Below are 13,571 nucleotides of genomic sequence, written 5' to 3'. Positions count from 1 at the left end.
AATTCTAGATATATTTTTACTATCATAACTTTTTTTTAAATTTAAATTTATTTTTTCCTGGCTTTTTTATTTTTTATAATAATAAAAAAAATGAAAAATATTTATTTTAATTAGAGGCTAATTACTTTACAATATTGTATTGGTTTTGCCATACATCAACAAATTTTAGTTCTTTAATACTCCTTTAACTTTCATTTTTATAGCCTACTATTTATTACCTTTCCAAAAAACCCCTGTTTTTTAAAAAACAATTCCATATATATATTTTAATTTGGGGGATCGGTTTTGTTTTGTATTTTTATATTGTATTTTTGAAACTCTAATGTCTATTCTAGGTTTTTAATCTCTGCTTTTTTATATTTGTTATCAATTTTGTACCTTTAAGAATCTAATCTTCAGTATCCGTTTTCACTTAGGGATTTGATTACTGGCTTGATTGCTCTCAAAGGTCCAACAAGTCAAAGCTATGGTTTTTCCAGTAGTCATGTATGGATATGAGAGTGGGACTATAAAGAAAGCTGAGTGCTGAAGAATTTATGCTTTTGAACTGTGGTGTTGGAGACGACTCTTGAGAGTCCCTGCAAGGAGATCCAACCAGTTAAGCCTAAAGGAAATCAGTCCTGAATATTCATTGGAAGGACTGATGCTGGAGCTGAAACTCCAATACTTTGGCCACCTGATGCGAAGACCTGACTCACTGGAAAAGACCCTGATGCTGGGAAAGATTGAAGGCAGGAGGAGAAGGGGATGACAGAGGATGAGATGGCTGGATGGCATCACCAACTCGATGGGCATGAGTTTGAGTAAGCTTTGGAAGTTGGTGATAGACAAGGAAGCCTGGCATGCTGCAGTCCATGGGGGTTTCAAAAAGTTGGACACACCTGAGCGACTGAACTTGATTGCTCTCTCCCCTTTAGACTCTCCCTTTTCTCCTCTGGATCACTCTATCTCCTCCCTCCCTCTTTTCTTCTTTGTATCTCTGTGAATTTCTCTGGATGTTCCTGGATGTGGAGAGTTATTTCTGTGCTGCATGGAGAAGTCTTGAGGCTACTGTAACAGAAGGGCTGAAATCCAGAGGCAAGAAGCTTAACTCCAGAACTTGAGAATATCAGAGAACTCCAGACTCCAGGGAACTTAATAGACATGAGTGCACCCAAAAGTCTCCATACCTACACTGAAACCAAGCTCCATCTACGAGCCAACAAGTTCCAGTGCAAGACACACCACGCCTATGCACCACCAAACAGGAAAACAACACTGAACATTAAAAGATGGGCTGCCCAAAGCCATGCAAAACCCATAAACACCCCAAACTCACTACTGGACACTTCATTGTACTCCAGAGAAAAAAGATCCAACTACACCCACCAGAGTACAGACACAACTTCTCCCAGCCAGGAAACCTTGACAAGCCACTGGTCCAACCCCACCCACAGGGAGCAGACTCAACAACTAAGAGGAACCACGAACTTCCAGCCTGCAGAAATGGCACCTCAACACAGCAATCTAAACAAAATGAAAAGACAGAGAAATATTCAGCAGGTGAAGGAACATGATAAAAAACCACCAAACCAAACAAAATAGGAGGAGGTATGGAGTCTACCTGAAAAAGAATTGGATCATAGTAAAGATGATCCAAATCTTGAGGACAAAAAGCAATTACAGATAAATAGACTAGAGACAAAGATAGAGAAGATGCAAGAAATGTTTAACAAGAACCTAAAACAAATAAAGAAGTGGCCATCAATAATGAACAGTGCAAAAATTGAGACTAAAAGCACTCTGGAGAGAACCAACAGTAGAATAACTAGGCAGAAGAAAGGATAAGTGAGGTGAAAGATAGAATAGTAGAAATAAATGAAGCATAGAGGAAAAAAGATTTAAAAGAAATGAGGACAACCTCAGAGACATCTGGGACAATGTTAAATGCCCCAACAGACAAATCATAGGGATACCAGAAGAAGGCCAAAAGGAAGGGCATGAGAGAATACTTGAGGAGATAATAGTCCAAAAGTTCCCTAAAATGGGGAAGGAAATAGCCACCCAAGTCCAAGAAATCTAGAGTGTCCCAAACAGGATAAACCCAAAGTGAAGCACCCCAGTTCAGTTCAGTTCATTCACTCAGTCGTGTCCGACTCTTTGTGACCCCATGAATCACAGCACGCCAGGCCTCCCTGTCCATCACCAACTCCCGAAACCTACCCAAACCCATGTCCATGAAGTCGGTGATGCCATCCAACCATCTCATCCTCTGTCGTCCCCTTCTCCTCCTTGCCCCAATGCCTCCCAGCATCAGGGTCTTTTCCAGTGAGTCAACTCTTCGCATGAGGTGGCCAAAGTATTGGAGTTTCAGCTTCAACATCAGTCCTTCCAAAGAACACCCAGGACTGATCTCCTTTAGGATAGACTGGTTGCAGTCCAAGGGACTCTCAAGAGTCTTCTCCAACACTACAGTTCAAAAGCATCAATTCTTCAGCACTCAGCTTTCTTTATAGTCCAACTCTCACATCCATACATGACTACTGGAAAAACCATAGCCTTGACTAGATGGACCTTTGTTGGCAAAGTAGTGTCTCTGCTTTTTAATATGCTATCTAGGTTAGTCATAACTTTCCTTATTAATCAAACTAATAAAAATTAAGCACAAAGAGCAGATATTAAAAGCAGCAAGGGAAAAGCAAGAAAAAACACACAAGGGGATCCCCATAAGGATGACAGCTGATCTTTTAATAGAAACTCTTCAGGCCAGAACGGAATGGCAGGACATACTTAAAGTGATGAAAGAGAAAAATGTACAACCAAGATTACCCAGGAAGTATATCATTCATATATGAAGGAGAAATCAAAAGCTTTACAAACAAAAGCTTCACCACCAAACCAGCTCTTCAATAAATGCTAATAGATTTCTTCTAGACAGGAAACACACACAAAAAAAGGTTTATTAAAATGAACCCAAAACAACAAAGTAAAAGGTAATGGGATCATACTTATCAATAATTACCTTAGATGTAAATGGATTGTATGCTGCAACCAAAAGACAAAGACTGGCCAAATGGATACAAAAATAAAATCACTATATATGCTGTCTGCAAGAGACCCACCTTAAACCTAGGGACATATACAGACTGAAAGTAAGGGGATGGAATAAGATATTTCATGCAATTGGAGACTAAAAGATAGCAGGAGTAGCAATACTTATATCGGATAAAATAGACTTTGAAATAAAGACTATGATAAGAGACAGAGAAGAACACTACATAATGATCAAAGGATCAATAGAAGAAGAAGATATAGCAATTATAAATATATATGAACCTAACAAAGGAGCACCTCAATATGTAAGGTAAATGCTAACAAGTATGACAGGGGAAATTAACAGTAACACAATACTAGTGGGGGCTTTAATACCCCACTCATACCTATGGATAGAACAACCAAAAAAGAAAAGTAGCAAGGAAACACAGCTTTAAATCATACAATGGGCTAGTTAGACCTAATTGATATTTCATGCAGCTCAATACCAGAAAAACGAACAACCCAATCAAAATGTGGACCAAAGAACTAAACTGACGTTTCTCCGAAAAAGACATCAGATCAGATCAGATCAGATCAGTCGCTCAGTCGTGTCTGACTCTTTGCGACCCCATGAATCGCAGCATGCCAGGCCTCCCTGTCCATCACCAACATGGCTAACAAACACATGAAATGTTGATGATGCTCAACATCAAAACCACAGTGAGATATCATCTCATGCTGATCAGAATGGCCACCATCAAAAATCTACAAACAATAAATACTGGAGAAGGTGTGGAGAAAAGGGAGCCCTTTTACACTGTTGGTAGGAATTCAAACTAGTACAGCCACTATGGAGAACAGTATGGAGATTCCTTTAAAAACTGGAAACAGACCTGCCATACAACCCAGCAATCCCATTGCTGGGCATACACACTGAGGAAACCAGGATTGAAAGAGACACATGTACCCCAATATTCATTGCAGCACTGTTTACAATACCTAGGACATGGAAGAAACCTAGATTGGCAGATGAATGGATAAAGAAGTTGTGGTACATATACATTTTGGAATATTATTGTGCTATAAAAAAAGAATGCATTTGAGTCAGTTCTAATGAGGTGGATGAAACTGGAGTCTATTATACAGAGTGAAGTAAGTCAGGGAAACACCAGTACAGTATATTAACGCATGTATATCGAATTTAGAAAGATGGTAACAGTGTTCCTATATGCAAGGCAGCAAAAGAGACACAGATGTAAAGAACCAACTTTTGGACTATGTGGGAGAAGGCAAGGGTGGGAAGATATGAGAGAATAGCATTGAAACATGTGTATTACGATATGTAAAATAGATGACCAATGTAAGTTTGATGCATGAAGTAGGGCACTCAAAGCTGGTGCTCCGGGACAACACAAAGGGATAGGAAGGGGAGGGACATGGGAGGGGGCTTCAGGATGAGGAGACACATGTAAACCCATGGCTGATTCATGTCGATGTATGGAAAAACCTACGACAATATTGTAAACTAATTAACCTCCAATTAAAATAAATTAATTAGTTTTAAAAAAAGAAAAAGCAAGAGAATTCCAGAACATCTTCTTCTGCTTCATTGACCATGCTAAAGCCTTTGACTGTGTGGATCTCAAAAAAACTGAGGAAAGTGCTTAAAGTAATAGGAAAAGCAGACCACCTTACCTGCCTCCTGAGAAATCTGTATGCAGGTCAAGAAGCAACAGTTAGAACTAGACATGGAACAACAGACTTGTTCCAAATTGGGAAAGGAGTAAGTCAAGGCTGTATATTTTCACCCTTCTTATGTAACTTCTATGCAGAGTTAAAAGTGATGTGAAGTTGCTCAATCGTGCCCTACTCTTTGCGACCCCATGGAGTGTAGCCTACCATGTTCCTCCATCCATGGGATTTTCTAGGCAAGCGTACTGGAGTGGATTGCCATTTCCTTCTCCAAAGGATCTTCCCAACCCAGGGGCTGAACACAAGTCTCCTGCATTGTGGGCAGACGTTTTACCATCTGAGCCACCAGGGAATTCCAATGCAAAGACTTTAAAGTCTATGCAGAGTACATCATGTGAAATGCCAGGCTGGATAAAACACAACCTGGAATCAAGATTGCCAGCATAAATATCAATAATCTCAAATATGTAGATGACACCACTCTTATGGCAGAGAGCAAAGAGGAACTCAAGATTCTCTTGATGAAAGTGAAAGAGGAGAGTGAAAAAGTTGGCTTAAAACTCAACATTCAAAAAATGAAGATCATGGCATCCAGTCCCATCACTTCATGGCAAATAGATGGGGAAAAAATGGAAACAGTGAGAGACCTTATTTTCTTGGGTTCCAAAATCCTGCAGGTGGTGACTACAGCCATGAAATTCAAAGATGTTTGCTTCTTGGAAGAAAAGCTATGACCAACCTAGACAGCATATTAAAAAGCAGAGACATTGCTTATTACTTTACCACAAAGGCCCATCTAGTCAAAGCTATGGCTTTTCCAGTAGTCATGTATGGATGTGAGAGTTGGACCATAAAGAAAACTGAGCACAAACGATGGATGCTTTTGAACTGCAGCGTGGGAGAAGACTCTTGAGATTCCCTTGGACTGCAAGGAGAGCAAACCCGTCAATCCTAAGTGAAACCAGTCCTGAATATTCATTGGAAGGACTGATGCTAAAGCTGAAGCTCTGATAACTTTGGCCACCGGATGCGAAGAACTAACTCATTGGAAAAGACCCTGATTCTGGGAAAGATTGAAGGCAAGAGGAGAAGGGGACGAGAGAGGATGAGATGGTTTGATGGCATCACTGACTCAATGGACATTAGTTTGAGCAAGCTCCAGGAGTGGGTGATGGACAGGGAAGCCTGGCATGCTGCAGTACACATGGTCACAAAGAGTTGGACACAACTGAGTGACTGAACTGAGCTGAACTATTTTAATTATATTGATAGTTAAATATAATAAATTTATGTATATCTTTGGTATATATTTACTAAATAGTTATATTTAAGACACATTGATGATCACTATGAATACAGACATTTAAAATACATGATCCTTTTCTTAAGGACCTTATGTTTAGGTCTTTAATCCATTTTGAGTTTATTTTGTAGCTGGGGATACATATTGATTATGCATTGATGCATATTGATTAAAACATGCATATTGATTAATGACAGCTCTAGTAGAGAGGTATGGAAAGTGTTGTTGAAAGTAAAAGAAAGGATTAGTTTTGCTACTATGAACTAATGGAAGAGCCGTGGAGTGATTCACAGAAAAGGTGATAGTGGAACTGGACGTTTAATACAATATTTCATCACTTTGCTCTAATTAAAATATTAGATTTTTTTAGGATTTAGTCACCATATTTACCTTGATAATTAGAAAACTTTCCTCTAGAAATGAGTTATTCCTAACTTTTATACCATGTTCTATGCTTTGAAATTTGGGGAATTTTAACCGTGATTTAATACAATATTTAAGAATCACAGAGGATGATGAAATCAGGATTAAGCACACCATTTAGAATGGCCATCATCAAATAATATACCAACAGTCATTGCTGGAGAGGAAGTGGACAAAAGGGAACTTTTCTGCATTGTTTGTGGGAATGTAAACTGATAGAGTCATTATGGAGAGTCCTTTAAAAACTAGGAATAATTATACCATATGACCTAGCAATCCCACTACTGAGCTTATACCCTGAAAGTCACAATTCTAAGTGGCACATGTACCCCAGTGTTCACTGCATCACTAGTTACAATAGCTAGGACATGGAAGCAATCTAGATGTCCATTGACAGATGAATGTTTAGAGAAGTTGTGGTACATGTGTACAATGGAATATTACTAAGCCATAAAAATGAATAAATTTGTTATATGGAAGCACAAAAGACCCTGAATAGCCCAAACAATCTTGAGAATGAAGAATGGAGCTTGAGGAATCAATCTTCCTGTCCTCAGACTATACTACAAGGTTAGTCATCAAGATGGTATGGTACTGGCGAAAAAAAAAAAACAAAAAACTAGAACTATATACCAATGGAACAAAGTAGAAAGCCCAAAGATAAACCTACACATCTCTGAGCACCTTGGCTTTGACAAAGGAGGCAAGAATATCCCATGGAGAAAAGACAGTCTCCTCCATAAACTGTGTTGGGAAAACTGGATAGCTATACATAAAAAAAAAAAAAAAAAAGGGTGATGATGGCCTCATAGAATGAGTTTGGAAGTTTACCTTCCTCTGCAATTTTCTGGAAGAGTTTGAGTAGGATAGGTGTACATGTATGGCAAAACCAATACAATATTGCAAAGTAAAAATAATAATAATAATTTTTAAAAATTAAAAAAAAGAAATTAGAACACTTCCTAACACAATACACAAAAATAAATTCACAATGGATTAAAGACCTAAATGTAATGCCAGAAATTATAAAAATTTTCTTAGAGGAAAACTTAGAACACTCTTTGACACAGCCATAGAAAAATCTTTGACCTACCTCCTAGAGTAATGGAAATAAAAACAGAACTAAACAAATGGATCATGATTAAACTTAAATGCTTTTGCACAGCAAAGGAAACCATAAAGAAGATGAAAGATAATCCTCAGATTGGGATAAAATAATTGTAAATGAGATAGCTGACAAAAACTTAATCTCTAAAATATAGAAGAAGCTCATGCAACTCAAAATCAGAAAAACCATCCAATCAAAAATGGGCAGAAGACTAAAACAGACATTTCCCCAAAGAAGACATACAGATGGCTAATAAACACATGAAAAGATGCTCAACATCACTTATTATTAGAGAAAAGCAAATCAAAGCTACAATGAGGTATCACCTCACACCAGTCAGAAGGGCCATAATCAAAATATCTACAAATAATAAATGCTGGGAAGGATGTGGAGAAAAAGGAATCTCAACACACTGTTAAGAATGTAAATTAATACAGTCACCATGGAGAACAGTATGGAATTTTCTTTAAAAACTAGGAATAAAGCTACCATATGACCCAGTAATCCCACTACTGGATACATACCCTGACAAAACCATAACTTGAAAAGTCAACTGTACTCTGTTCATTGCGGTACTATTTACGGTAGCCAGGACATGGAAGCAACCTAGATGTCCTTTGACAGATGAATGGTAAAAAAGTTGTGATACATTTATACAATGGAGTGTTATTCATCTATAAAAAACAAATTTGAGCCACTTTTAGTGAGGTGGATAAACCTAGAACCTGTTACGCAGAGTGAAGTAGGTCAAAAAGAGAAAAACAAATATTGTATATTAATGCATATATATGGAATTTAGAAAACTGATACTGATGAACCTATTCCTAGGGCAGCAATAGAGATGCAGACATAGAGAACACACTTACAGACACAGAATGGGAAAGAGGCTGGGAAGAATTGAGATAGTAGCATTGAAATATATACATTACCATATGTAAAATAGATAGCCAGTAGGAATTCGCTATATGATTCAGGGAGCTCAAACTGATGCTCTAGGACAACCTAGAGGGATGGGATGAGGTGGAAGATGGAAGGGAAGATCAAGAGGGAAGTGACATATGTATAGTTGTAGTAGTAGCGTTTGTCACTTAGTCATGTCTGACTCTGTGCGACCTTGTAGACTGTAGCCCATCAGGCTTCTTTGTCCATGGGATTCTTCAGGCAAGAATACTGGAGTGGGTTGCCATTTCCTTCTCCAGGAGATCGTCCCAACCCAGGCATTGAACCCAGGTCTCCTGCCTTGCAGGCAAATTCTTTACCACCTAAGCTACAGGAAAGCCCATGTGTATACCTATGGCTGATTCATGTTGACGTATGGCAGAAACCAACACAACATTATACAGCAACTTTCCTCCAATTAAAAAATAAATTTAAAAAAGTTACAACAGGATCTGGAAAGACTCTTGACAGTGTCCGCAAACTCTTTAATTGTAAGATTATGGAGGGGTTTCTGTGCTTCAATTTGTAATCTCTAGAATATAACCAATACTAATTCTTCCACTTAGGATATTTGTGAGGATTAAATGAAATAAAGTGTGTTAAGCAGTTGATGCTATTAATGGTAGAGAGTATGAATTCAAGAAGTGTTCAGTGTTAGAATTATTAAGAGTTAAGCATGGGATCCCAAAGAGCAGGACACAACTGAATGACTGAACTGAACTGAAGAATAGGCTAGACAGTAAATTATAGATATATCAAACATGCTGCTGCTGCTAAGTTGCTTCAGTCGTGTCCGACTCTGTGCGACCCCATAGATGGCAGCCTACCAGGCTCCCCCGTCCCTGGGATTCTCCAGGCAAGGACACTGGAGTGGGTTGCCATTTCCTTCTCCAATGCATGAAAGTGAAAAGTGAAAGTGAAGTCGCTCAGTCGTGTCCGACTCCTAGCGACCCCATGGACTGCAGCCCACCAGGCTCCTCCGTCCATGGGATTTTCCAAGCAAGAGTACTGGAGTGGGTTGCCATTGCCTTCTCTGATATCAAACATAGTTATACCTTAAATTAACACAACATTGTAAATCAACTATACTTCAATTTAAAAAAAAATTTTAATACTAAGAAATGTGTGGAGTATTTTGGAAAAACTGCAGAGAATTACTTTCCAGTGAAGGTCTACTTGAAGGCTTGAGGAGATGAGAGTGTATTTGTAAAATGTCATTATTTGGAAATTTTCCAGGCAAAATAGTGACAATCCTATTTTTGTGGGGGATATTATTTTATATTCTAGTTGTTTCTGGTTTTAATGATCATCTATGGTGATAATGTTGATCAACAAACAGCTCTAGATGTTAGTATTTGACTCTGCTATGATTACACTCAGGTTTTCTAATTGTTTAATTACTGGTGCTTTGCTGATATATTTTCCAGCAACATTTGTGATCACAGATAATATTTCTGTTTTGGTTCATTATCACACATTTGCATTTAATCTGTCTGATTGCTGCAGGTGGAAACAATAGGTGATGCATACTGTGTTGCTGCAGGGCTCCACAGAAAAAGCCTTTGCCATGCTAAACCCATTGCTCTGATGGCCCTGAAGATGATGGAACTTTCAGAAGAGGTGTTGACACCTGATGGAAGACCAATTCAGGTAAGCCTCTCAACAATTTTGTTTGAATAGTAATGCACCTGTAACTGAAGAAGGCAAGAAATTCCATTCTGAATTCTACTTACTATAGTTTACAGATCTAGATAAGCCAGTTGCTTAAGAAAGAGGGATTACTAGAGATAACTTACAAATCCAGGAAAGGAACAAATGAAATATGACCCACCCAGAATAGGAAAAAGTGTGAGGAAGACAAATTACCATGGGGGAAAAAAAGTTAAAGGATTAAACCTAGGAAGGAACCCACTGTTAGTGAACAGTTCACCCCCACTAAAGAAGGGTAACGATGAGAATTGGTCCTGAGAGATAATCCATAGAACAAGAAATAAGAAGCGAGAAATTGGAGGACCTGGACAACTTCCTGTGCATAGTGTACAGGTGTTCTTATGAAGCTCAGGGCTCAGGGTTACTTTTGAATTGTTTTTTGTTTCAGAGCTTGAACGTTGGAACCTTCAGACTTAAAAAAAAAGCACAACATGAAAGTTGTGAGTTTAGTTTTATTTGAGGCAAAATGAGGACTGTAGACTGGAATATAGCACCTCAGATAGATCTGAGGAACTGCTCCAAATAGGGAGGGACAAAGGTCAGTATATATGTGATTTTGGTGACGGGGGAATACATGCAATTGAGCACATATTTTTTGGCAGATGATTTCTGCTAGTCACAAGGAGCAATCATCACCATGAAGGAATTTAGTGCTTTTGTAGATATGATGAGATACAAGAATTGGGCTAATAAAATCAGCTCCTGAAAATATATAGCTATCTGAAGATCTGCTGGTCAGTTTTTCCCTGAGCACAGAGTGCTTCGTTTCTCCTCTCCACCCTGAACTCTTCAGAGAGTGTTGAAAATCAGCAGCTGCAGCAGCACATGATTCAGTCCTCATAGAGGTCGATGGCAAGTGCCCGTGGCAAGTGCCAACTTGTGGTTGACAAGCCCAAGATTGAGGAAACATCAAAAGCTGGAAAATGTAGTTTCCAGTGTATTGTACTCTTTTTGATGCTGATAGCTGTCTGCAGTTGGGATTTACATCTGAGAATGGATAAAGTCACCCAGCTATATTTCTGAAAGCACCTGATAGATCCCAGAAATACTTTTACTATGAATATGTATAAACCAAAATTCGTATTTGGCAAAGTAACCTTGAATTCAAGCCATCTCTTTAATAACAGTTCATCAATGATGGGTCAAAAAATACAGAAAACACCTCAAAATATGAATACATTTCTAGTTTGGCACTATGGCAAAGTAGATACCCTGAGTGACCCTTCTGAATAAAATTATTAAAATGTAGTGTTAAATAGTTTACAAATAGTAGCTTTTTGGAAACTACTAAGCATATTGCTGAACACACACACACACACACACACACATATATATATATACACACACATATATATATTATAGTTATATATATAAACAAAATTTAAGAGGTGAATTAAAGTGCTCTATCATTAGAAGTAATAACAGGACACTAGAAAACACTATCCCTCCACAAGGAAAGTCAACCTTAATTCACTCTTTAAAGAATTTCCACAGATAAAGTTCTCTGAAAAATGAATGCCTGATACTAAATACAAAGCAAAATAAAACAAAGGGGGAAAAACACACACACTCACATAGGAAAGCAAAGTGCTATGAGTAAGAACCAATAGAAACAGGAGATGAGAACAGACCTGGAATGTTGTCAGATATCAAAATTATTGTACATAATCTAAATGACATTACTTAGTATAATTAAAGAAATAAAGAGAAGCTTAAAAATCCAAGGCTGAAAAAGCTAGGTTTGAAAATGAACCAGAGAATTTCTAAGCAATCAACACTATACCAAAACAAACAAAAATAAAAAATCAAGCAAACCAAAACAAAAATACTCTCAGTAGATTAGTTTAGAAGCAGATTAGATACAGTTAAAGAAAATATACATAAATTTGTCCAGAGAATTAAAAATGGGGAAATATGAATAAAAGAATGTAAAATATATAGGAGACATTATAAGTTCAGTTGGAATTACCTGCACATGAAGATAATAGAGAAAATATTTTTGAAAATTTCTCTGGAATTATTGAAAGACACAAATCAGGTCTCAGACACAGTAATCTTAAAGAATTCTACAAAAGAGAAATCATGGGAATTCAAAGCTATATCTTTTTTTTACATTAATGTGTTTTTTTTACTTTTTAAATAAAAAGTATTTTAGTTTACTTTTAATGTTTTACTTCATTTGTACTTAATTTCATGATACATCTGCAATGTGTATAATGGGATATGTATATATTTTTTGAGATACAGTTGATTTGCAATATTTTCTTATTTTCAGGTATATAACATGATTCACAATTTTTACAGATTATGCTCCACTTATAGTTATTATAAGGTATTGGCTATATACCCTGTGCTGTACAATATATCCTTGCATGCTTGTGCGTCCTAAGTTGCTTCAGCCATGTCAGATTCTTTGCAACCCTATTGACCACAGCCCGCCAGGCTCTTCTGTCCATGGGATTCTCCAGACAAGAATACTGGAATGGGTTGCCATGCCCTCCTCCAGGGATCTTCCTGACCCTGGCTTAGAATCCATTTCTCTATGTCTCCTGCATTGGCATGTGGGTTCTTTACCACTAGCACCATCTGGGAAGCCCACTTTATACCCTTACAGCTTATTTAATACATAGTAATGTGTACTTCTTACTCCCCTATCCCTATTTTTCCCTTCCCTTCTTCCTTCTCCCCACAGGTAATCAATAGTTGTTGTTTGTTTTTTTTTTTTCTATGTCTGTGAGTCTATTTCTTTTTTGTTATATTCACTAGTTTGTTTTAATTTTTAGATTTCACATTCAAGTAATAACATACAGTATTTGTATGACTTATTCCACTAAGTATAATATCCTCTGGGTCCATCCATTTTGTAGCAAATGGCAAAATTTTATTCATTTTTTTTTATGTCTGAGTAGTATTCTGTAGTATATATATACCACAATCTGTTGATTGACCCTTAGAATATTTCCATATCTTCATAATTGTAAATAATGCTGCTATGAACACTGAGGTGCACATATCCTTTCAAATAAGTGTTCTGGTTTTCTTTAGCTATATATAACCAGGAGTTGAAATGATGGGTCATATGATACTTCTATCTTTAATTTTTTGAGTAAGTTCCAAACTGTCTTACACAGTTGCTACACAAATTCACATTTCCATCAACAGTATACAACAGTCCTCTTTTCTCAACATCCTCACCATTTGTTATTGTGGTCTTTTTGATCAGAGCCATTCTGACCGGTATGAAGTGGTATCTCCCTGTGGTTCTAACTTGCATTTTTCCAATGACTAGGAATGTTGAACATTTTTTTCATATGCCTGATGGAAGTGTATCTGTTCAAGTTTTCTGCCCATTTTTAATTGAATTGTTTATTTTTTGACATT

At 37.4% G+C, this 13,571-nt stretch overlaps 1 protein-coding gene across 1 annotated transcript in view; it reads left to right on the top strand.

The window, feature by feature from the left end:
• GUCY1A2 (guanylate cyclase 1 soluble subunit alpha 2) overlaps positions 1 to 13,571 on the top strand; it is a 506,039-nt gene that overhangs the window by 340,128 nt on the left and 152,340 nt on the right. The window contains exon 6 of the mRNA XM_027563856.1: positions 9,987 to 10,130. Within this exon, the coding sequence (XP_027419657.1) occupies positions 9,987 to 10,130 (144 nt within the window). The remainder of the gene's footprint in view (positions 1 to 9,986; positions 10,131 to 13,571) is intronic.

This window comes from Bos indicus x Bos taurus, chromosome 15 (genome assembly GCF_003369695.1).
Source record: "Bos indicus x Bos taurus breed Angus x Brahman F1 hybrid chromosome 15, Bos_hybrid_MaternalHap_v2.0, whole genome shotgun sequence".
In the NCBI taxonomy this organism is placed as follows: Eukaryota; Metazoa; Chordata; class Mammalia; order Artiodactyla; family Bovidae; genus Bos; species Bos indicus x Bos taurus.
The sequence above is the reverse complement of the archived record's forward strand: the minus strand, read 5'-3'. Positions and strand labels throughout refer to the sequence as shown.